A 26154-nucleotide genomic window follows, 5' to 3' on the forward strand; every position below is an offset into this window, starting at 1 on the left:
ATTTCTGTATTTCACCAGCGACTTTCATCTCCTGTCGCTCATCTGTTTCTAACTGTGCCTTCCCCTCCAGCTCCAACTCGACATTTCTATCTATTCCAGACGCTCCCATCCCTCTTCGGCGATGATATCATGGATGATATATTGTATAAGCCAGAAACAGTGAGGTAATTAAAGCTTCTACTGGCTTCCCCTCTGCAGAATGGTTCCCATAAAATGGTCTTCTACTGCTCCTCCGCCTTATTTATCCTCGTATTGTATTAGCCAGATAGCTGGAAGTAAGGCTCGTCCTCCTGATGGCCGCTCTGCTCCCAGTGGAATATGTGGCCTACATTTGTTTCCAGTGCAGTGTTGCCCTGTGTGAATGTGTGTTTTCGTTGAACAGTTCCAGTTTTCTGCAGCACGGCTCCTTTGTCTCCTCTAAAATTCGCCCTTTTGTCGCAACACATTGTCCTTTTTTCGCTTCATTTATTTAGTGTTTCTGTCTTCTCTGCAACGCTGACACGCTGCACATATGGACGTATCAAACAACTGAGAGCTCATCATTGATTGCTCACCATTCAGCTCACGAGCACGTGCACCCGTAACCTTTCTAACAGCACATATATGTGCGAAGACACGTGAAAAAGAAAAAAAAAAAGAAGCTTATACACACACATATACACAAAGGTCACCTTCTGTGGCTTCATTAGAGCCTTCTTTATTATGGCTGACAGATGTGCCCATAAATCATAGGTCCCCTGGTGGAGCAAGGGGATCCAAAACAAACACTGATAAAGGTGAAACATGGAGGGAGAGAGAGGAAAGGGAAGTGAGACGCAGGGATAGACCGAGAGACCGATGGACAGACAGATAGGCACAAAAGTGCACACACACGTGTAGTATATCAATATTTACTGATAGTGTTTTTAACAATAGGTCTCTGCCATTGCAAAATCATCACCCGCAGAGAGAGAGATAAGTCGGTTTTGCTACATCTTGCCCTTTGTGAAATGGAAGGAAAGTCCTTATCTTGAAACAAAATGAAGTGTTAAAGGGGACAGACGGAGAGATTTCTGCTTCAGATTCTAGTGCAGCCGAAGTGAAGCCGGGCGATGATTCCGATAAAACCCAATTGAGCGTCTTTGTATGGAGTTTCATCCCAAGTCTAACATCCTCCTTGTGAAACTCATTACCTGTAACCTCTGTGCTTTTGTTACAGCGTGGTCTCTGTCACTCTGGATTGTCTGCATCGCTGCAGAGGAAGTTAATCCCTTTATCCCTTTGAGCTAAGGAAGCACAGACGATCATACTTTTACCCGTTGTGCTTTGTTCCCAAATTTATCAAGGCCATTTTATTGTAGCTCCGGGGCTGTCGTTGGGTTTTCAGGTCATGAATGCAATTTTGAGCAATAATCAAAGGTCTCTGTCTTTTATTACTTGGATTTTATCCCTACCCACAACATGGACGTGCTTCTATCAGCAGTTTGGTTTGTCTGTTTGATGGACTGCTATAAAATTTGGTTGTACAGTCATTATATTGTTCCCTGAAGAACGACTCCCATAGATTTTGGTGGACCTCTGACTTTTCTTGTAACGTCACCATTGGGATGACTTTTGTAAAATCAGATTGAAAGTTTTAGTCGAGCTTTTGGTGGGTTGCTGCGGGAATTTACAACGTCCCTTGAGGGTTTATTGTAATAGCTTTGGTGATCCATTGACTTTTTCTCTGTGTTTTATTGAAATATCTGAGCAATTACTGGATTGATTGATTGATCTGTGTATTGAACTGTTGGTTTGCTCCAAAATTTGGTATTTGGAGTTGGTCAAACAATCTCCTGACATAGCATTTGGCCAAAGCTAGATTTTGTGCAGTTTACATATGTCATTCCCAGGTGCTAGCTTATTATGGCACAGTACATGACACATCTAACTGCCAAACATCAATGCATTAGTGTGTCAGTATTATACTTGAAGGCATGTTAGCGTGCTAATGAGACCCCTCATTGTACCTTAAGTGGGTCAAACTGTGGACCTATGTCAAATTCTTAAAGTCGATTAATTGTCCTGTGAGACGTATTCACTTGTTTGAGACAGTGTGAATGTGTCTCGTGTCCAAAGTGGTAGCTATATGGCCCTGATATGCTCTGGTCAAGGTTTACTGCTGATTTGAATCTGTTGACTATCAATACAATTTTGTGCTGAGTGGTTGTTTATGAAAGAGCTGGAAATAAAACACACGAGATAATGAATTTGCACATTACCGCTGAGGGAGAGCTGCGTTTGCTGAACTGTGGCGATCAGCTAAAATAAATGAGCCAGCACACTGTTTCACAAACAGAACGAGGAAGTATCACAGGTTGATAAGAAAGCATTAGGATACTTTATTGTCCACTTTGGTCAGCACAAAACTGATCACTTCCACAGACATTCACATAAAAGTCAATAAGTAATATCTACCTAAAACGTTACCATCAAATCTTTGCCTGTTGGTTTCACACAGTGGCTGATTAAGCTGATCAGAGGAAGCTAAACCCCTCCATTTTGCAGTATACAGGATCTCTATGGCTCTGTTAGTGCAGTAGCGATTAATTTCATGTCAACCAGCAATGACTTGGCTTTCCAGAGCAGAAGGCAAAAACATAAAGATGGAGTACAGCCTAGGCCTGAGAAATGGGAGTTACAATCGTAACTTGGATTCTGTGAATTCAGTCTCTGGGGGTCAGAAAGAATGAGATACAAGGTAGGAGGCGTCCAAAAAAGTTTCTGATCCTCCAGATTTAAAAGACACCCCCAGATGAAGGATTACAGTCCAAAAAAGATAGTAAATGATGGATCACAGTTGGTGTGGCTTCACCTCACTGAAGAGCGCTGATGAAGTGAGGAGACTAAGGGAATGAAGGCCGTAGAAATACCTTTTGTGTAATTACTCTCGCTGAAAGAAGGGGGAGGAAAATACAGCAAGAGTATAATTATTGGAGCATTAGGGTCTCTTTCGATATATGACTTCTATCTATGGCTTCGGTCTCTTGAAAGATACCCTGCTGACCTGTTGATTGGGGACACCAGCCACATCAATACTCATTAACTTCCTTCTATGAGACGGTATTATTATTTATGGCTCAATCACATCAGTCCCGCTCAGGCTAGCATGCTGCACCACTGCAATGTGAGTGAGCTCAAGGTTCACCTGTGCTGTCAAAGTTCAGATATGGTCCTCCTTGTGTTGGTAATAAGCTGGTGAGTTGCTGGATTCAGGCACAGTCCGCTACGTCTTCACCACCGTGAGGAAAATGGATGTGGAGAAAGGTCATCGTCGGCGCGGGGGTCTGAGCACTCTGGAAAAGAGCCTGATATTTCTCTTTGTGGCAATGACCGGCGCCTGCATCGGCCTCGTGGTCATCTACTTCACGGACAAAGCTGAATCTCCTACTGATACAGAAGGTGAGTGTTTATACTTGTGTTCTGCCTCAGTGCCAACATACAGTACATCTTAGATACAGTACATGAAATACATGTTTCTGCTATCTCTTTTGTGCATTAGTGTACTTTTAAAAGCGTACAGCCGTTCTCAGAATTAAAATCTATTATTAGAAGCTTTATATATGCTGAATTTCAGAATTTTAGACAAATTCAAATTTATTGTTTAGTCATCCTTCAGTCTGTGTACTGACTATGACAGTCTATTGGTTAGTTAAACTTTTAGACCAAAATAATAGTTCACTCTAAAAATTAAAAATAAAAATAAAAATATGGAAGTTATGGGTCTTTATAAATAAAACAGGTTAAGTAATTACTTACCCATCACACCTAACATGTGTGATCTTTATTAAGGGAGGCATTGCAAAGAATTTACAACGTTACCAATATGTATTGTTATGAATCCCGACAAGAACTACAAACTTTACTTTTTGTTGTATTGGTTTTTTGTTGTATTGGGCAACAAAAAATAACGGCCTTGATTTCATTTTGAAAATTGGATTTCCATTTTATTAAATGTCAGTATTCTTGAGACCGACACTCAGTAGTTGACATGTTTGACCATAAAGGATGGCCGTGTCTGTCTTTGGTCCAGTAGCTCACAACTGTTGCACTGATGCATCACCATAAGATCTTGTGCAAACACTCATTGTCCCCAGAGGATAAATTACATGATGAATGAGATGTGGTGCCACCATCATGCTGAAATTCAGAAAAAGTTTTGCAGAATTGTGGTTTATGACCAAATACCTCCAAAACCGGAGGCCTCCTCATTAGCCTCAACTTTCTGTTTGTGACTAATTATCAAACACCCCTGCGATAACGTGCGAAACTAAGACGAACATTAAGGGTTGGCTGTATCTGTATCGTTATTATGTACGTGTTAGCACGTTGATATCGGCATGTAGCTCAAAGTACAGACTCACAGTGCTGATAGATAGATAGACAGTCAGATAAATAGATAAATGGGATATCTTGCTGTAAGATTTAACTCTTTATGGGGGAAGGAACCGTATATGCTAGTCAGGTCAAATCAGAGTCAAATGTGGTCTGCAAGGTCCACGTCAACATGAACGCTAAGCATACCTGCTTTATTAGGTACCATGAAGAAGTGTCCTAATGTTGTCTGATGTGATAATGTGTATGTTGACAGGTGAATGAATCAGCACTTATGTTCTAATGGTCTGAATATGTTTACATTTGTTTACCACTTAAAGGCAAGGGACCATATATAGTAACTTCATTAATTTAGAATTTTTTCTCCATTTCTCCGAAAATTTAAAAATTTTTCACAGAGATTTATAACCTGATCCCATGGGGTTAAAACAAAGAGTCAGAAGCAAGTCGCTCTGTGTAGTTTTGGTAATATCTTTATGATGGTCCTGTTCCCCAGCAATTCCACAGGCAAACAATAATGTATGTGCCGTCATCTCACCATAGCACGATATTACTCCTATTTTTATTTGTCCTCCGTCTCTGTGCAATAAAATCTTCCTTTTTTTATCCACCGTGGGATAAATTAAAGGATTATCTTATCTTATCTTAAATGGCAGTGACTGCTCTGTTAGAGCAGGCATATCTCATATCTGGTGCCTTGTTTTGTATTTGGTTTGCATGTGAGGGGTTGCTTTAAATGGACAAATACATATGAGCAGAAACAACTAGTTTTTAGTATCATTATCAGAGTCTTCAACAAATAACTTCAACAAATGATAATAAATGATAATTAATTAATGGGTCTTTAACTGAGATGGCTTGTTTTACACAAAAGGGCCTAATTTGTGTTATAACAGTGTTCTCGTTAACCGGACCCCATCTATTTGTTGTTAAACACAGCTGTGCTCCACACTCCCTGACAGAAGCTGATCCAGCCACAAGGGAGAGTAAGCTGTTGCTATGGCTGATGACATTACTCTATAGTCAATCCTGAAACTGAGGGCCATTAATTACTATTACGTCTTTTGGTGCAAATACCACAAGGTGTTTTTAATAATCTGAATTTCACAGTAAATGTTATCCCTCTTCAGCCACAGTGGTGCAGCTTGGACAAAAAGAAATCATTATTATTATTATGGATCTATCGACTGAGTGTTGTCTTGATCTTGTTTTCAGCTTAAAATAAAATGCTCTATTAAAATAATAAAAAGATAATTGAAAATTTAAGTAGCAGGATCCCGAGTCTGAGCCGGCGGGTGATGAGTACACAGTAATTAAAAGGGATAATTAAGCTTTGAGGCTTCTTAGTGTGTTATAATCTATAAATAATTTCAGGAGCTTCAGAGAGTAGTGGAGGTATCTCTCTTTGTCTAAGCTGCACCATTAGATCAGATGAGGAGCTGCGCTTCAAGCACTGACCACGTGGTTGTGATTTACAAAAAGGTGTCTCAGCGATAACCATTTGTCGTTCATCTACAGGACCCATGTCTGGGTGTGGAGGTCCTCGAGATCTGTCTGAGGAGTCAGGAACCTTCACCAGCTGGAACTACCCCAACAGTTACGACAATGGCAAAAGTTGCACTTGGCAAATCACTGTGGACCCCGACAAGGTGACAAGAATCATTTACTCATGCTCTTCCAAAGCGCAGTCAGTCAACTCGAAGAGTTACGGTCCTCTTTGACGTATCCTACCTCCCGTGAAAGAATATTTAATGAACTGTTGACTGATTCATGAGATCTAAATATTACTCAGAGAGAAATGCGGTGCATTACAAATCACAGATAACAAACAACAGATGTTCATTTGAATAGATAAAACATGCAACAGTACATTTCAATATCTGAAAAATACAAAGAAACGAATAGACCATTTAAATTGCAACGTTAAACCAGGAAAATAAACATTGTAAAAACTTGTATTATTATTACTGTTATCTTCTTATAAGATGTTATAAGACTGTATTGGTATTATAAGATAACAGTGCAGATTCTGATCAGAGGAGTTCAAATAATAATAGTTCAAAGAGTTTTTATTGTTACACTACACAAGTCTCTGATAACAAGGCGTTCAGGTGTTGTCGGTTGGTTGGTTTGGCACGAACAGATTTATTTTTATGACATAAACCCTTTTTATGGTCCAGAACAATGTTCCTCCTGAGTTTCAACACATCCACCTTATCTTTTTGTCACAGGACTGAGCAGATGAAAACATTTCACTCACGTCTTTATTTCAGACACCAGGCAGGCACACACCTTGTGCCGGGTGTCTAATCAGTAGAGTTTGTCAAGTTGCTGTTATGGAAAATGTTTTATGTGAGGCCAAGCAGTAGGGGACAGCTGGGAAGAATGCAGCGGCAGCATCACGGACAGATGGCTGCCTTGTCTCCTTCATTCTCCTCAGCTCTCCTCTCCAGACCCACAGGACAAAATAAAATCATTGATCCTTCCTCCTCAGCCTTCCCGTAGTCATAACATGCAGCTGATTTTCTCTTTGTGTCATAATTTCTCTTTATTTCCACACATATAGGCACAAGCATATGTGCTCTCCCACACCCAACAACATTTCGCACTTAGCACTCACTCCTGCCTACCGTGTCAGCAGCCTGCATCTCTTATCGACTTCTCAGATTTAAAAAAAAAAAAGATGAAACACCTCTGCATGTTTCTGTTGCAGGTGATCCAGCTGTGAATCTGAGACAATTTCTTAAATGGACAGGTTTCTGCCTTCGAGGCCTGATTCAAACGCCTATGGGCAGACTCAGCGAGTCAACCACACAGTCCTACTGGTGCACAACACTAACACTCTCTTTTTGTCCAACCAGATTGCAGAGTTCAAATCAGTGTCCTTGGCTCACAAACATCTTGTGTTTCTTTACCAGGCATCCACACATTTGTGTTAGCTATTTAGATGAAAATTAACAAGAGTACTGGTTTAGAGCCTAGACTGTATAAAGATGGACGACAGAACCGCTGCTAAAGAGTGAAGCAAAAGCAAGTAGAGCTCCCCCTGGTATCTGGCAGCAGTATAGATCATAAGCTCCACCTCCTCCATGTTAGTAGATGGGCCAAACTAAAACGTTAAAATAAATTTTTTTTCAAGGATGCTTTCTGTCATTATAGGTAGTTAATATAATGATGATACATACTGAAGTGTCAAATTTTCATATAACTTTCATTTTAGTTAGTTATTTGACGCTATAAAAAGAGGATGTGACATCATGATGTCTACCAGTTGCCATGCCAACCACTGTGAGAGAATTTTTATGTAAAATAAGTTCAGTTTCTTTGTAACTGGTGGAGGTAGAGCAGAGCGCAGTATTATTTCAATGAAAATGCAAGTGAAACTGGCTGAAGTGTGGGCGGGTCATCAATAATGTGGCTCGGCGTGGCTCCACTCTCAGACCGCACTGCGCAGACTCTGGCTCAAAGCTTGCAAGATGGCACCGCCCGTATCCCAGGGAAAATAGTGTGAGTTTGGCCAATGCAAGGAAGTGGGGACGCATTGTCCATATTTATATACAGTCTATGGTTTAGAGAGGCAGGACTCTGGTACAGACTCATAGAAGGATGGCAGTAAGCTCCTTTTATTCTTGAACAAAATAATTATATTATAATGAAATAATATCTATAACTAGCTGATGTCAGTTAAGATCCTCAGTCACCTAGGTCATATATATATATATCCAAAAAAAACTGTTCAAAATAATTAGTAAGGAGTAGAGGTTTTTATCAGGAATATCTGTGGGTGGTGTCCACCTGAAAGTCACATGACTGGGATCTGTTAAAGACCAGATAACATGTTGGAGAAACATGTTCACATAAACCCATATGGTGTCCTGTTTCTCCACAGTTATTGGTCTGGAAACTCCAGATCCAAGGTGTGAATAGGGGTGAAACTTTTCTGGGGGACACATTAGTGACAAAAAGTTTACAGTTAATGAACCTCGGTCGAGTGAGCACCACCCACAGATGTTTCTGTTAAAAAAAAAAAAAAAACTCCTCACCAGCCATTTAGAACTGAAGAAGTCGCTTGAATTGTGAAATGTCTTCCAGAATACTTTCATTTTTAAATAGCTGCTATTTGTAACTTGACTAGACTAAAAAGGACAAACCATTTTGTGTCTCTTTGTGGCTGATTTACATTAATATGAAGTTGTTCTACTTTACATTGCAGCCATTTTATTTCTATTTTAAGTCACATAGTGGTCTTTTTGAATCTTTAGTTTTTGTTTTTATTTTCTTCTGATCACTGTATTGTAATATTTGGACATGTCGTCAATTTAAGTGGGTGAAAAAACACTCACTTCATATAATTTATGTTTTGTTTGTAGGTAAATACTGTGGCTACGCCAAACCGAAGCCTCTGGTGTCACTGACCAATCACCTAACGGTCTTCTTTGACACCAATGACAGAAAAACAGATCAAGGATTCAAGGCTCATTACAAAGCTGTGGCTCCAGAGCTCACATCAGGTAAGGTTATGAGAGGAAATCCATTTCAGCTAGAAAATTACTTGACTCTAACATAACATTGGATGTCGGTCAGTATATGATTGACCTAGAAGGTGAATACTGCAATGATTGTTGCTGGATGAAAAGAGGGCTAGTAGGTGGAAAAATGAAAATGGGGGAGATAGATGGAGGGCCGTACAGTGGGTATCCTTGAGGTGTCTGTAGCGCTGAAGTGCCCTTCATTCCTGTTACCAGAAATAGCCGGAGCTGGGGGCTTTCTTCAAGGTGATCAGGGGAATCTGATGACCCCCGGCTTCCCAGAGAAGAACTACTCGGATGGAGCGCTGTATCAGGTACTGCCATACACGCGAACGAGAGCACACTGCTCAGATATGAACGCTACATGTTAACGTTTACCTACCCCGAGGTTTTGGCGTCTGATGACCTTTAACTGAGGATGTACATCGTACTGCACAGTGCAGTCTCCACCACACTGGAAATAAAGCAGACAGCAGACATATTGAAATGAAAATAACACTGCTACAATTTACATTTTTATGGTACAGTAGCTGTATATCAAAGGAGTTAATCATAGTGACAAACTGGAGCGTCTCTGGGAAGCGCTGCCAAACACTGTACATCACGACAGCCAGACACGGGAACACTTTCTTCCTGCAAGCTATCACTCTTATGAACAGCTAGTCAGGTACAGACAATGCCCCTCCAACAGAAAACCACCTATCTGCCAGACTGCAAATGCACCAAGACGTCTAGCGATGAACAATATACTGTATGTACACCGATCAGTCACAACATTATGACCACTGACTGGAGAAGTAAATGACACTGACCAGCTTGTGACAATTCAATGTTCTGCTGGGAGACTTTTGGACCTGGCATTTATGTGGATGTTACTTAGACATGTACCACCCACCTAGACCAGACCAGGCACCCCCACCCCATAGGAGTGACACTCCTTGATGGCAGCAGCCATCCCCAGCAGGATGCAGCCTGACACAGACACACACACAAAAACACTTTAGGAACAACTAAAAAAACATTAAGAACAGCACAAGGTGTTGACCTGGCCTCCTAATTCACTAGATCCCAAACTGATCAAGTATCTGTGGGATGATCCACAGAGGCCCCTCCCCTCAACCCATAGGACCCAAAGGCCCCCACTAACAACATCATGTTGCCAGACACCACAGGACACCCTCAGAAGGCCCATGTCCATTCTCTGATGAGTCAAAACTGTTTTGGAGGCACAAATTCTGCAGCATAACGAAGAGGAAACAGATCACTCCACAAAGTTTTCTAAAATATCTCTAAAACTCACCAATTAACACATTTTGACATGTTTGTTTAATCCATACACCACCGCTCATCTGAAAGTGATTATATCATTACAAAGGTGCAAACAACAGCCTAGCACTTGTAGAAACATCGTCGCTAGCTGACATTCAAACGCACTTACAAGTGCAGTTGATAATAATGGTGCGAAACCTTCTTACAAATTACATTAATTCCAGCAATGTGAGAGACATGTCTGAGCATATTTCAGGTGCATCTCTGCAAATCTATGTACAAAACGTGGGCCTAACTTAGATTTTTGCAATGTTTAATTTTTAATGTAATTTAACGGTAGCCTTTTTTGATAACATTTGAGCTTTTCCTTTGATTATAACTGATAAGACAAAACCAGGTTTTTGCACCTGCATGACATGACTACCAGTTTAGGATTCTCACCTCAAAGAAAACCCACTGTCTTAATGATTTCAGCACAATCATCTCAACAGCTTGTGTTTTTGATCAGTGAATAATACTTAATCAAATTAAGTCAGAGTCAGTTTTGATGAGACGGTCTGCATGCTGGGCTTGGACCTGGAGTCATATGGTGTTGTCATCTGGCTGTACTTCAGCTTGATGGATCACGTCTGTCCAAGCAGAAGCCGAATCAGTGATAGAATTATTTATGAGATACAGTATGTCAAAAATGCAGCTCGTGTTCCAGACTAGACGTAGGAAAACATGAGGAGTGATGCAGAGAGCCGTCCCATAACATGGGAACCTGTTGTTTTTAAAACCACAGAGGATGCAGCCATTTGCAGTCTGTGTGATGTTTAAAGTGAAAATTGCTGAGAATAACACTGAGCATTAAATATGATCGTGTGTTTGTTTGTTGGGCCAGTGGAAAATCACAGTGCCTGAAGGCAACAGGGTCCGACTGACATTTACCTCCTTCGATCTGGTCCCTGAGGTGTGTGGAGACTTTGTTCAGGTCTACGATGGCCACAATCCTGGCTCTTCTTTACTAGGTAAGCCTGACACAACACATCCGGGGAAGACAAAAGGGACAAGTAAACCTATTTTCAAATACATTTCAGCAATGTACATAATGATGAACCAAAATTTATTACAGATAACACAATATTTTCACTTGTCAGTGTAGTCTGTGTTTGGATGTGTGATTAAAAGGCAAATGTATGTGTTAGAAACTCAGAATAGACTGTGGGCTTTGTTCAGCAATAACAATGCCAACTATGTGGGTTCATGAGTAAAAATAACCTCAATTCAAAGTTTGAAAAGACGTACAATGGACAGATCACTTGATTATTTTGCATCTGCCCGCAGAGACTTCATTTTTAAAGCAGCCTGGATGATCTGCCAATGTGTCAGAGCTGAGATGTGGGAGTGTTTCTGTTATTGTAAATGCTTATAATCCATTAGGTACACTATGTGGGGGCAAGATACCAAAGCCGGTGGAGTCCAGCAGAAACACCATGGTTGTCCGCTTCAAATCTGACAACAGTTTGACTTCGAAAGGATTTGAAGCAACCTACACAAAGTTCAGCCTTCCACCTGTCGTTACCACGACGACACCCAAACCTACAACCAGACCCACCACTCAAACCTCTTCACCTTCCACGACCTCTGGTGAGCACTCTTTCCAAACAGTCATTGCAAACAGTCACCATTATCTATTTTCCCAAGCGATGTACAGTGGGCTGGTTCCCATCCAGTGATAACTGAAGCTCCCCCGTACACATGGATCAGGTGACAGCTACCAAATAAAGATGAATGCAAGTAGCTCTGTGCGTAGGAGTGGGGACATCCCCCTTTAGCTTCATCTATTCATTACTGCGTTAAAGCTGTTGGCAGCCTGAGCGGTTCTCTCCAGTGACCAATTAAGGAACCACATTATGAATCTGTTCACAGCTCAGTTTTGTATCAAAGCAAGCTGGTCCACATCAATAGAAAGAAAAAAAAACAAACGCCATTTTAAATGTCAAAACCCAGCTTTTGATCTGGTCTCCCTTCTTCTCAAAACAATTTGCATAATGAGGAGTGAATATGATGAAGTGTTGTTTTCACCACAGGCAGCGGCGGTCCAATCCTTACTGGGCGTAAGGGAGTTATCCAGTCCTCGGGTTTCCCAAATCCATACCCTGCTAATTTAAACACTACCTGGGAGATATCTGTGTCCAGAGGACTCCTGGTGAAACTGCACATCACTGACATGGCCATCACAGGAGAGACTGGACAGTGCAATGAGGACAAACTGGTCATCTCAGATAAATACGGCGTTCTAGGTGAGCCATACCTTCTGCACACTAACCATGCTGATTGACTTTTGTTTAGTTCATTTTTTTAGTAAGACTTAATATAAAGTTTGATTTTGTGTCTGACACCTTCGTCCCTCCATGTCTGTAACATCAGCCTGAACAGCAGCCACTGCAGAGTAAAGGTCCTTAAAACCACGTCTCAGGTATTGAGACAAACATGCACAACGAGCTAATATGTATCCTGTCCTTGGATATGAGGACTTTGGCTTGTTCAGTGTACCTTGCTGGGCTAACAGCTCCGTTATTACAGTAGAGCTCAATAGCTGCCACCCCCTGCTGTAAAACAGTTGATTGGGATCTTCTTTAGAAAGAGCCGAGCAAACTATAAATTACCTCTCATTATTCACTTCAGCGGCTGCGGTGAGGCTGATGCAGCTTTATCTATTGCTGAGTTCTCAAGGACTAAAGCACTGAGGTGCAGCCAGACGCTCCATGTGAAACACTCACAGATAGGTGATGAGAAAGTTTTATTGCTGGACTCTGGCTGCAGAGAGAAATGAAAAAGGTCTGAAACTCTTTAAAGATCCCAACAACTATGAGGCAACGCAAAGTCGTTCATTAAAGGAGAAATAACACAACATTTGATGTATATCATGGGATACAACAGTTGCATCGTTATATAAATGTACTGTTTGGTCGACAATGTGACAGGGATATAACGCTAGTACTTCAAGGTTTACTGGCTTTGGTTTACTTGTCCAAAAATGTATTGTCCAAAACCAGGTTTTCTGACTTTGCATACGATGTGTCTGGTTTGAACGTTTCCTCATGAATGTGTTAACTTACGTACGATGGTGCTCCGAAATCAAATCACCTCATTTGCAAAATCTGAAATAACTGCGGCGTGAACGAACGTGTGTACGCTCACCACTCAGCAGCCATCTCTGTAACCCTCTCCTTGGGTTGTTATTTCAGGGAAACGTGACCACACCCAATCTAAATGAACACGGACACGGACATAATTGCAATTTCAGTAGTTACAACATAAGAACATCACATGCACAACTCTAGCTTATTATTTTTTTTTTTAAACACAGTAAGGTTTGAAAAGTATTTTTTTTCAGAGTTTGTACTTCCACTACACATGTTCAGTTTGGCTTCATTTCATGATTCAATCCAGAGTTTGTACATGCCATGAAAATTCCTAATACGGACACAATAAGCCAAGAAAAACGGCAGGTATGCTCACTGTTCGAAGTCTGCACTGTTTAAAAAACTGCTGCGTACTACAACTGGGTGCTTGAGTCAGTGAAACCACACAACTGGCTTGATATGTTTCTCACTGTGGAGAGGCAGACACGTTTCATAGGTTACAATACAATACAGTTCACACAACTGGCATCTGTGTCGTTGCAGAATTTCCCCATACACTTGTAATCATGAAGCTTTTATATATGGCATAATGTCCCACATATCATGTACCACAGTGGTCCAGGACAGAAAAAGAACATTATAGAGATCTGATTATACCACGTAATCAGATATTACTTAAATGGGGGATATTAGTGTACATATGAAATGTTCCTGACTGACGGCCAGATGTTGAAATGGCTGATTGTTGCGTCTTGCACTTATTTTGCAATTCAATACCATCATGTATTTGCAGATAATGACGATGTTGGGCTGTCTGTAAGAGCCAGGGTTAATTTGACACATCATGTTCTGTTACTAGCTGCTTTATGTCACACTCACACAGAGTAAAGTTAGACTAATTTCCTTTTGTGGTTCGGCATCTCTAGCTGCAGACGCGCACACTTACACCTCATGGTTCACAGAGTTTCTCCTTTTAACTGTTCACCTGAATTCCTGGCCCTGCCGTCTCCATTTACTTCCAACCTTTACCTTCATCCTTCCCCTTCCTTCGTTCACAGGTACGCACTGCGGCTACCTCCTTCCCCCGGTGCTGGTCAGCGCCACTGAGAAAATGTCTGTCACCTTCCAGTCCGACGGTCGCCTCACAGACCGAGGTTTCTCTGCCAAGTGGGAGGCTGTGTATCCTGAGGATGTCACAGGTACTGAGGACTGATACACTTACACCAGTACAAAACACACACACACACAGGAGCACACTCACACCTGAGGAGCATGTTGATGAAGCAACGAAGCACTTCATTAAAACCAGCCATAAAACATCTCACCCCTCTGTCACATATTTCAAGAAAAAACAACTGCACAGTTGTTGCGTAAGAAGTGTGAAAGTACAGGTCAGAGTACAGTGTGATGCACAGAGAGCAAGATAAAACTTCTTTATCTGTTAGTTTTAATCACGATTATCAGGCAAGAAAAAGATCCCACCTGTGGAGGTGGAAGAAGTAACTCACTAAACCAGGAGCAGCAATAGAGCAACACAGAAATACTAAATAACAAGTAAAACTCTTGCTGTAGTCTAAAATAAAAAAACATAAATATTATCAACAGACTGGAGTGTCATATCAAAAGTGCACAGCCTATCTACAGTAAATTAAATTTGTTTTAATGCATGTTACATTCATAAGCAGTTAGTCTAAAGGAGCATAAAATGCAGTACCCGCCTATTAAATCTAATGATTGTACAAATTACCATAAAATTGGATGTTTTTCAAGCAAACTGCATATACCTGAAACCTATACTTCTTAAGTACCTTACTTAGACTAAATGTTACGTTATACCATTGCCTACGTGAAAGATAATGAATTGTTAATACTCTACAAATCGGTATTTCAATAGAAAAATGGAACCAAAGTATATCTGACTAATCGGTCTGACGCAATGTTTTCATATTTTCTCGATGAGATTTTGTATTTTCTCCTTCTCACACAGTTTCTCTCATTTTCTCTCAGAAATCCAGGGGTGTGGCTCTTTTTCCACGGCGGACACCGGGGTTATCAAGTCCCAGAACTGGCCTATGAACTACAAGGCCAACTCCGAGTGCATGTGGAACATCGATTTGCCTCTGGGGAATAACATCACGCTGGCGTTCACCCACTTTGACCTAGAAGCCAATGATATCTTCACGTCCAAATGCTATGATAACATAAAGGTGTACGACATCAATGGTCTGACTAATGCTCTGATTAAAGAGCACGGTAAGCAGGTTTGCGTATTTTGTGACACAGCTGTGTTAGGAAGTTAGTCGTTAAAATACAAATGTAGAGTCTCTTTTCCAATTTATTCACGATGGACAAATTATTCTTTCAATCTATTCAGGTCCGTTTTGTGGGACTAAGCTGCCTAGTACCATCCGGACAAAAGGCAACAGGCTGGTGATTCGGTTCCATTCAGACCTGTTAACTGAGGCCAAAGGCTTCAGGGCCTACTGGACAGCAGACACCAGTCTTCCTGCTCCCACTGAGCCACCTGTTCAGCCCAACCCCTGGGACAAAATCACCATAGGTAGAGCATCTGTGTTAATAACATCTGCAACACACTACATAGTTAGAAGTAAAGCTGTTTTATTTCATATTGACCACTTGTAATGCAAAAGGGCTGATTCAAATCTGCATTTAAACACAGCTTTGCAGAGACTTTTGGCCTATTTCAGAACGTTGTTTTGCTTTGGCGACTCACCACCTCCGCTTTTATAAACTGTGTTTCCAGTAGCAGCAGCCCGCAGTTGTTGTTTATTTTAGCAAAAACAGCTCTTTAAAATGAATGCTATTGTTGTGTCAAGCCCACTGGAAGCAATAATGCATAAGACGTCGTCCAGTCGGTTTTTTTATATTGCAGAAAAGTGGCAAAAAGCAGCTTTAAAGTTAAGCAACAACGGTTACATGGAAAAAAATTAAAGATACAGAAAATAATGTATTAGCTGCAGTTACAAAGATTCCACATAGCTGCAGTATTTTTACGTTATAACATGTATAATAGAGCCCTTTCATTTAAAATGCTGGGGCTCTCAACAACATAATGCTCCACAATGACGGAGCAGTCTTCTCCGACCGCCAGTGACCAACAGTTTCAAGCAGCGCCTCCTCTCTGTTCATCTAAATCTAAACCATGCCTCCTCTCATCCTATCCCTTCCTTAAAGCCTCTCTCCCATCTGCCAGATTTGCAGTAAAGCCAGGTGATTTGGTGCGGAGAGAACACAAAGTGAAGTGACCTAGTGCTTCACTTTCCTTCCTTGCTAGTTGTCACCTGATTTCCATTCCTCACTCGGCGATGAGCCCCAGGTGGCGCAGGCCCCTGCCAAGCCAATTGCTGAAATAGAGTTTCATAGATGAACTCTGCTGCCTGTGAGATATATTTTTTTTTCACCCTGGCTATGGCAGGGTTTGCCCTATGTGCCGGATGATGGAAGTAAAAAAGGGCGAGGGATGATGATGATGACCAAAATAATGTATACCGTTATGTATTATTATGCTGCGACATCCAGGCCCTGAAATTTGCAGCAGGAGCATGGGATTATGTTTTATGAAGACACGCTGACGACATTACAGACGCGCAGACAGCCTGGTGTCCAACAGTGTGCCAGAGTCAGTCACTGAAAGCCACTTTTCTGCATCACAGGGGCTTATCTGTTAGCTGCAGATATGGTACTGTATATTCTGGCTTTATTTAAACACAAACACATCGTCTTTAGACTGGCCCAGCTCATGTGGGAAACCAGCCATTCCTCCTGCTATTTTGTCACGCATTGTCAACGGAGAGGCAGCCAAGCCGCACTCCTGGCCCTGGCAGGTGTCCATGCAGGTGAGGCTCTCCACTAATGAAGCTGCAAAAGTCACACAAATACGCACAATATAATATTAATAATGAGTTTCTCCTCTGGTTGTTTGTTTCAGGTTTGGCCAAGCAGTCAGACGGAACCCAAATTCTCCCATATCTGTGGTGGCACTCTCATTCATAAGAACTGGGTACTCACAGCAGCCCATTGCTTCATAAAGTAAATACACCATTTCCTGATTTATAAGTGCACAAAAAGTGAATTTTAGAAATGCTCCAAAGAAGGGTGCTACAGGGAATAAAGTTTTCTCAGACTTCCCGGAAGCCCATTTGCCTAATCTCAGATGGCAGGTATTGGTGTATGTGCATTCACCTTAGGCTTATTACAGTGTAAGAGCGATGCCTTGTTAGAGATGCCTCAACGCCTGGGCTAATGGTCTACAGAGCCCTTTAGAGAGCGATCCTGGAGCACCGTGGAGCCTGTGAATGATACACTGCTGTTTTTAACGCTAGAATTCCCACAGTGCAAACTGATGCAGCCCCAGCATCCTGTCAGTTTATAAGAGTGTGACATGTCACTGTGTGTTTGTACGCTTACTACTCGAGCTGTTTTCCCTCCCCAGTTATGCTGATGAGCTGCAGCGTTGGCGTATGTGCCTTGGAAAACACAACCTGACCTACACAGAGCCGAGTGAACACTGCTTCGGCATAACTGGAATCTATCGCCACGAGGGCTTCAAGTATCCCACGGTGCCCACGGTGGAGTTTGACATTGCCCTGGTGAGGCTGGACGGGGAGGTCACACCCAGTGATCAGATATCCTACGCCTGCCTTCCCTCCGAGGAGGAAGTCCTGCCCGGGGGCAAGAAGTGCTACGCCACCGGCTGGGGAGATGAAACCGGTGCTGTTTCACACACTCATTAGCAGCCTGCGCATATTCTTCACATTTACATGTTTATGCTGTCGCTGGGCTATTGCCTGACCTTTTACAGCTAATTTAAAGTGATATTTTATCACTCAATAAATACCAAAATGCATCGCCTCAGGAGACAGACACACACAATCTTCTGTGCTATTAAACATTCATTTTCATTCTTCTTTTGCATTATTTCAGTTTGCATGCCATCTGCTGGACTCTATGTGCAAATACCTTTGTTTATTTTCCTGTGTCACACTGAGGGAATTTCTAACAGTCTAAATGTATTTGTTCATCAGGTGATTCACTTAATGCTAAAGCTTCAGAGGGCCTCAACCAGGTCGCCTTGCCTGTTGTGCCATATGACACCTGCAAGAGGATGGATTACTGGTGGTTCCAGGTCAAGCCCTCCATGATCTGTTGCGGTTATACCCTGCCTGATGAGCTCCAATCTGTCTGTCAGGTAAAAAAATAAAAATAAAAAAGCCTACAATAAGAGCTACGTTGTTCTGGCCATTAATTAGAAGATAATCTGTATCGATTTTGACTTTGATAGGGAGATTCAGGTGGTCCACTGGTTTGCCAGGATACCGTTGGTGGTCCTTGGGAAGTTCATGGTATAACCAGCTTTGGCCCTATTGGATGCATTATGGATAAGAAGCCCTCCGTGTTCACCCGCTCCTCTGCCTACATCCCCTGGATCTCAAATGTCATCCGCAGGGACATCTACAATGAGCACAGTATGATTTCATCCACCTGAAGAGAAACGATCTGCTCACAAACTACCCGTGGAAGGCTAAGTGTACCGTATGTCACGTTCTCACCTTTTGTCCTCCTTGTGTAGCATCTGGCTGTGGAGGGGCAAAGGAACTGACTGGCACAAGCGGCACCGTGTCCTCTATGGGTTACCCTGGCAGCTACGACAGCAAAGCCAACTGCCAGTGGAGCATCAGTGTTCCTGCTGGCAAACTGGTCCACCTGCATTTCCACAATTTCTCCCTGGAGGAGAGTGACATGTGCATAAATGACAAAGTCAGCCTCAGAGACAGTCTGGGAAGTCTAGGTGTGTGAATATCTGCTGCCAGCTGATTATAAATTTGCATTATTTGATGTGTAAATTATGTAATTACACCTCTAAATACTTGCGGCCTATTTACTGTGTGACAATGAAGTGAAAAATGATCACATTGTATGTCTTTCTTCAGGATAAAATATGCTATAATATATATAATAATCATATTTAGGATCAAATAAATATAGCTGTTCTGCTCTAAGTATATCTCAAGTTATGCATCAAAAAACAATTAAAAGTTGGGCAAAAAAGTTCTTATATGTTAAAAGATGTATAAATTATTAAAAAAAAAAATAGTTTCCCAGAGACGTTAGACTAACACTTCTTAATTTTTACCTCAGGCACCTTCTGCAGCCATGTCACCCCTAAAGATGTGGTGAGTGATGGAAATACTCTTCACATGAGCTTCTCCTCCAATGACAAGGTGGTGGACACAGGCTTCAATGCCACCTGGAGGGCGGTGGACCCTGCAGATGGTAAGGCAGCAGACGAGACAAGACCCTGAGGAAAAAGCAAAAACTGTGCGTCTCACTGTCACTTTGTCTCTGTGTCCTCCTATCCTCGCCTGTCCTGTGACAGCTCCTTGTGGAGGAAGTTTCAGCAGCAACCAGGGTGAAATCATTTCTCCTAACTGGCCCAATGACTACGAAAGCCTGGCTGTTTGCACATGGCGTATCACCATCCCTTCATCAAAAAGCATCCATGTAGCCTTCACTCACTTTGAACTGCAAGCTGTGAATATGTTAGGAGACTGTGTGGACTATGTGGAGATCTTCAATGGAGACACCATGAAGTCACTCGGTTGGTCACTGCACTAAAACTTCTCTTTGTACTTGCTGTAAAATCAGCATCAGCATCTTGAGTGATGAGCTGTGGTGAAGCAACTCTCACTGTTGTCTGTTCTGCAGGTCGATTCTGTGGCTTTGCCCCTCCAGCTGCCATCACCGTCCCCAGCAACACAGTCGTCATCCGTTTCCTTAGTAACGGAGTCAATCAACAGCAGGGTTTCCGGGGTTACTGGACCACCGATGCCAGTGTTATCCCAACATTACCACCTCCGACTCCAAGCCCATGGAACGTCACCATAAGTGAGTGGAGGCCCGACTCAACTCACAACAGCCCAGTTGTGATGTGATGTTATACGTTGTGATACTGTTATACCTTTTTTGGATTTACCATTGGCTTTACCCGGATATAAATACAGGCTGAACTGTTCATGACTGATGAAAAACTTTCTGATCCTAGACTGGCCAGAAAATTGTGGCAAACCAGCAGTGACACCAAATACAGCCACCCCAAGGGTGGTCAATGGGGAAGAGGCGATCCCACATTCTTGGCCTTGGCAAGTGTCCATGCAGGTACTGTCTGTCTCTGTTTCTCTGCACCCAGCTATCAATGATTGAGATTGAGAAGAGCTTTTATGTTGTAAACATGTGCCTCTCTTCCCCAGGCTTCACCAATATCTTCCCTCATACCTTACATGCACGGCTGTGGAGGCTCTTTGATTCATGAGGAGTGGATCCTAACTGCTGCTCACTGTTTCATGGTGTAAGATATATCTATGAAAGTACTACCTGCATTCTATCCTATTTGAACAGCGTGCCGCTCTTTAAAGGGGATAATGGAGAATTTTGAAAAAACAATGCACCAATCTGAGACTCATATTACAAGCTTTACAGCTTTCTTTGTGATTAGTGTCAGCTCACTGGTGAACATCTTTCCTGTTCTGATTCCTTCTCAAGGCTCTCACTGTGCTGTTGTGTTTTGTTTACTACAATATAAACCAAGCTCCGGCTCAGCGCCAAGCATCACTTGTACATAAATATGAACGAAGCCTGCGGACGACACCCAAGGGGTTTCTGAAGATGATTCGTTTGTTTAATTAGCTAGTAAGCACAGTGAAGTATTTTGCACCCGATGAGCCAGGCAGTAGTCATTAGAGCTACAACAATAGTCAGTACTGGATAAATGCAGCTTTTAGAAAAGTTTACTGAACTTTATTAAAACGAGTTTTAATTTTCTCCTTTATCATCCACCTTCTTTCCAGACCACTGAATAACCCCACTTTCTGGCGCATGTGTCTCGGAAAGCACCACATGAACTCCTCCATGGACGTTCCCTCAGCAGAGAAATGCTACAAGGTGGACGCCATCATCCGCCACAAGGGGTTCGTCTATGAGCAGGACAGCAGTGACATCACCAACGACATAGCCCTGGTGCATTTGACCGAGCCGGTCAACATGACAAGAGAAATCAGCCCAATCTGTTTGCCTAAACCTGGGGCCGTGATGCCTGCTGGGACACCATGCTTTGTCACTGGGTGGGGAGACGAAAAAGGTAGAAACAGATATACATTTCAGTTACTTGTAAAAGGGTTGCAGTTGCAAAGTGCACTCACAGGTGTCCTTGTTGAAACTCAGTTATAGTAAGACATGATGATGTCGTTCAGTATTTTAACTTAAGATTAAACTGTCACTATTTTCCATGTAGTGGTACACTCAATTATAAGTTCATGAGTTGACAAATATTAAGCCTAATTTGTGTGTTCAGCATGTGTTGTCCATTTTGCTATGACCTTGGCTTGATTAGCAATAAGGAGGGTTGGAAATGTATTCTGTGATGTAAATGTCTCACTTTCTACAACATCACCTTTTTTTTTTTTTTTTTTTTTTACTTTTCACTTCCAGGTAACCTGTTCCCTGAAGTGTCTGCCAAGCTAAATCAGGCAGCCCTTCCTATTATTGACTTCCAGACGTGCAGTAAGCCCGCTTACTGGTGGGACGTCCTCAGGCCCTCCATGATTTGTGCTGGCTATGGGTCTCCGGATGAGCTGAAGTCGGCCTGCCAGGTTAGAATACACATTCTGAAAAGTATAACTGCACATTATAAGTTTATAAGGGGGGGTGGTCTTTGAAAGTCCCTTCAAGCTATTTTCAAATGTTATGTAAGCGTCCTGGGCTCTTATGGTTGGGCTATCTTTTATGTAACACCCTGCAAACGGTTTTGTTTGTGGTCATTCAGCCTTGGTTGTAAATGGCGTTGCCAGTTTTGCAGAAATAATTGAACAAAAGAACACAGGAACGCAATTTGTTGGCCATAATGAGCAGCCATTCAGGCAGGGACATGGGATGAACAACTACAGTTTAAGAGTTTAGAAGAGCATTATAATACAAAGTACTGATATTTTCATCAAGAGTACTCCAGGTAAAGATTGATGGCTTACTGTCATGGTTATGTGTTTAAAGTTTTCCTGTGAACCTGTTTTGAGTTTCCCGTTTTATTTTGTAAAGTTCTTCCTTGGTTTCCTGTTTAGTGTTACTCCCTGTGTTTTCTATAGCCCTGCCTTTGTTCTCTGTTGTGTTGTCTGTAATCCTCCCATGTTGTGTTGAACTTCTGCCCTGTTATCCTTCCCCGTATATTTCTTCTGTCCTTCTCTGTTTTCCAGTTCTTACCTGTTTCTTGCATTTAAGTTTTTGGGTTACCCTGCTCCATGTGCAGCGCATTCAGTTACCTGCTTGTTTGTTAGTTTTCATTAAAGCCGTTTTGCTTAATTTGTTTAATATACTCGCCTCGCCCTGTCAACCTTGACACTGAGAGTCATAGCCTTTATAAATTCAAGGGCACAGAGCTGACAAAATCCAATGCATCCAAAGTAAATCTAATTGTCCTGCTCTCTTGTAGGGTGACTCTGGGGGTCCTTTCACCTGCGCAGCCCCTGGAACAAATACAACCTGGGAAGTGCATGGCATCGTCAGTTTTGGACCTCAGGGCTGCATCCAAGACAAGAAACCCTCTGTGTTCACCCGAGTCTCTGCCTTCAGTGACTGGATTGAGGACAACATTAAAAAGTTTATTTATGAAAGTGGCAAAACCAACTAATACTTATATCTTGAAATAAGGATTTCATTAGGACTGATTGCAACGTTCTGAGGTGTTTTCAGGCAGGTTCACTGATATTTTTTAACCTTTTCACTTGGGGTTCACATTGAAGCTTACATTTGTTACATGCGAGACGTATGACCACTCATCCAAGTAGTTTCTTCAGTTCTTCAAATGTCCTCAAGAAAACCCTAGACCACGTCACATGAATGCATCAATAAATAAAATCCAATACATCAAAATGTGCTGCAGTGAATGTCATCCATCCCATCATATTTTGCAGTTTCTCTCTTCTGATGGGTTTGAACTGACAACTCCTGAATCTGAACCCAAATTGTTTTCAAAGCATTCACGTAGAATTCTTTAGTAGCAAAGAGGCAGAAAAACAAAACAACAAACACACTCCGAATCACAGAGAATTCTCCTCAGAGAAGTATGGTATGTAATTTGCTGTGTAATTTTCACTTTACAAATTACAGACATGGCCAATTTGTATGGGATTAAGATCACAGATGAACACTGCAATTACTAAAAGTACTAGACCTCCCCAGGTAATACTAGTCCTGTGCAAATAGGGCTTATGGCTAACAGTACCAGTACGAGGTAAACGTAAAAGTATACCAGAGCTTAGAAAAGTGGTCTTAACGGTATCCTCCATGGCTCCCCAGGGAATAAAAAGTTTTAAAAAAGCAACATTTCTACAAATATAGTTGCTACTGTAAATGTATTTCTATTATTAGGACAGTTTCTCATGCATTCAAAATATAGCTCTGATGTATTGATTAATGCTTACTCCCAGTATTGTAAGTGTTGTCAGCATAATCATAAATGCATATTATGTGTTAATATTTAATGAAATCACTGTAAACACAGTTGTTGCTGTAAATGTTTTCTACATGAGATAAACAGCTGGAACAGTCTGCCTTCCTTCCAGACATACATTTAATAACAAAGAGATAAAATGATGACAATAATATGTGTTCAGACTATGACAACATGTTGTTTCTTGTGATTCCTGTAGCAAAGAACAACAATAAATCTTTCAAACTACACGAGTTAAGGCTAAATATTGATGACTGTCAAACAAGTTATAACTGTCACGTCATTCTGATTTATTTGTTGCCGTTTTATTTCTGACAATTCCAGCTTAAGCTTATTATTCTTTTCTGGGTGTTGGGTGTTTGGGGTTTATTCATTGTTTTTCTATCCAATTCTTGTACATGTATGTCCGACAGTGCTGTATGCGATGGAGATGTCAATTTCCCTGCGGGAACCTCCCAAAGGGATCAATAAAGTTGTCTATCTTAGTATTAAAATGTTTGCATCATGTTAGTATTGTAGTATATATCCTTCAATTGTTAAGTTACACAGTACACAGAAGCTGGAAGCCAGTACTGGATTTCTGTCAGTGTTTTGAAGCATATAGTAGAGCAGTCAGGTTGAGTCATCAGATTTATCTTTTTAAAAAAAAAAAAAAAAAAAAACTTTCATTATAAAGATTTAAAACCTCAAACAAACGAGTGATATTGACAAATAAATAAATAAATTATAGCCCCAAGCAAAGTTGATTACGATCTTTCCAAAAGCTACAAACGTCCCAGTCTCTATCCTCATTTGACTGTAGAGACATATGTGAAGTTGTGGGTTATAGCCCCTTGATCACATGACCAGACCACTGCACCAATAGGAGAGCTCGGCTCAGATTTCAGCCTAGGAGGAGAGAGAGGGGAATGCAGAGGGAGGAAGAGAAAGAGACTAATCTGTGCTCATGAGAAACATATAGTTTGCCGGTAGTGACGGCACTTCTTTACACTCTCTCTGCCTGTCTGGATTTATCTTTCTTGTGTTTCTGGAGTAATTGAATGGCACATTTTAAGGTGAACACGAGTCTCAGCAGTGGGAAAAGTCCAAGAGTGTGCTCTGGAACAGAGTGAGGAGAGGAGGAGGAGGAGGAGGGAAGACAGCGGCAGTTTCCCCCTCATCTTTGCCTCTGCCAGCGTTTCTTCTGTGGAAGAATGGGGGCTGGAGCTATGACCATCTGTGTGAGTAGAGCCTATGACGCCAGGGTTGGCTTAAAGACTTCCCATTCAACCTGTAATTAAGAGCTAAAGAATGCAAAGCAAGACTGTGTTGCTTACGCTCTTTTGTGATGGTGTGTTTTGGAAGTCCTGGTAAACCCCAAAAGAGTTTTTAAAAAGGCAATAAAACTAACTTCACCTCTCTGCACATGAATGAATAGGAGGGTAAAAACGAACACTTTCTCTTCTGCTATAAAGAAACTTCTTTACCAGTAGTCTATCGCCTTTTAAAAGCAGTCCATAAGAAAACCTGAAAAAACAAGCTTTGTGTTTTTCATGTTTTTCCGCCCAGAGCTGTAATTTGTTCCTAGCAAATACAGAAAGAACGCCTCCATGATGTCACTTTTACAAAATGTCCTGAATGGAAATAGTGTGTTTGTGTGTATAAGCCTGGGTTTTCTGTATTTTTTTAAACTCGGTGCCTGCAACACTAGTTCTTTGGGCTCAGCAGCTGTTGCTTTCGGTGACTCTGGTGCTTTTGCTACCAGTTGCTTTGACGGCCACCCACTCTGGGTGAGAGGCTAGGAGGAGGAGGAGGGGAGTGGAGGGCAGGAACAGGAGGACACATGCTCGGGCTTGCTATCCCCTTTTCAAGCAAGTAGAAGACACGGTTAGATGTCCTGTCCTGATAGAAGTTCATTTCCGTTAAAAAAAAAAAATAAATACACAAAAAAACTTGCTCAGTCATTTCCTCTGTAAAAAGTGTTTCAGATAAATATCCTCAGTAGACACTTGGTTTGAGTCCAACTCATTAACCTCAAACCCACAACAATAGCTTCACTTTTTCGCTGTCAGAAGTTGCAGTGTGAAGATATTTAAAATAGTGGGGGAGGGGGTGAAGTTTATTAGGTGAATCACAGCAGGCCATCATGTTAAACAACAGAGTCAATTAGGTACTAACAGTATGTGTTTCCCCTTTGTTTCCCGTTTCTCTTCCCTTGGCTGCTGGACAACTTCAACTTAAAAAAAAAAAAAAAAAAAACTCAAAATCGACTGCGACTGAGAGAGATCCTGAGATACATGGAGTGTGGCTTTTAAATGCTCAGTTTACAGTTACTTTCACACCAAAGTAGTGTCGAAAGCACACGTGTTTGCAA

General features: G+C 41.7%; 2 protein-coding genes across 2 annotated transcripts in view; both read left to right on the forward strand.

The window, feature by feature from the left end:
- Positions 1-3269: 3269 nt before the first annotated feature.
- LOC311494522 (ovochymase-1) lies at positions 3270-22979 on the forward strand (the record flags this gene model as incomplete). Its single annotated transcript, XM_084553604.1, has 25 exons — positions 3270-3420; positions 5872-6002; positions 8243-8270; positions 8724-8869; positions 11035-11285; positions 11424-11434; positions 11523-11846; positions 12224-12436; positions 14209-14481; positions 15290-15577; positions 15657-15842; positions 17030-17139; positions 17232-17332; positions 17736-18013; positions 18328-18491; positions 18585-18768; positions 18873-19091; positions 19442-19597; positions 19680-19901; positions 20009-20188; positions 20346-20458; positions 20551-20648; positions 21148-21437; positions 21788-21948; positions 22782-22979. 25 exons carry the CDS (start codon positions 3270-3272, stop codon positions 22977-22979), a joined length of 4476 nt encoding a protein of 1491 aa, XP_084409730.1.
- Positions 22980-24789: 1810 nt separating this feature from the next.
- Positions 24790-26154, forward strand: part of fam13a (family with sequence similarity 13 member A) — a 57832-nt gene continuing 56467 nt past the window's right edge. The window contains exon 1 of the mRNA XM_084563271.1: positions 24790-25021. Coding sequence (XP_084419397.1) covers positions 24995-25021 — 27 coding nt within the window. The 5' untranslated portion in view covers positions 24790-24994. The remainder of the gene's footprint in view (positions 25022-26154) is intronic.

The sequence above is a fragment of the Chelon labrosus genome, assembly GCF_963514085.1.
Source record: "Chelon labrosus genome assembly, chromosome: 2".
Taxonomy (NCBI): domain Eukaryota; kingdom Metazoa; phylum Chordata; class Actinopteri; order Mugiliformes; family Mugilidae; genus Chelon; species Chelon labrosus.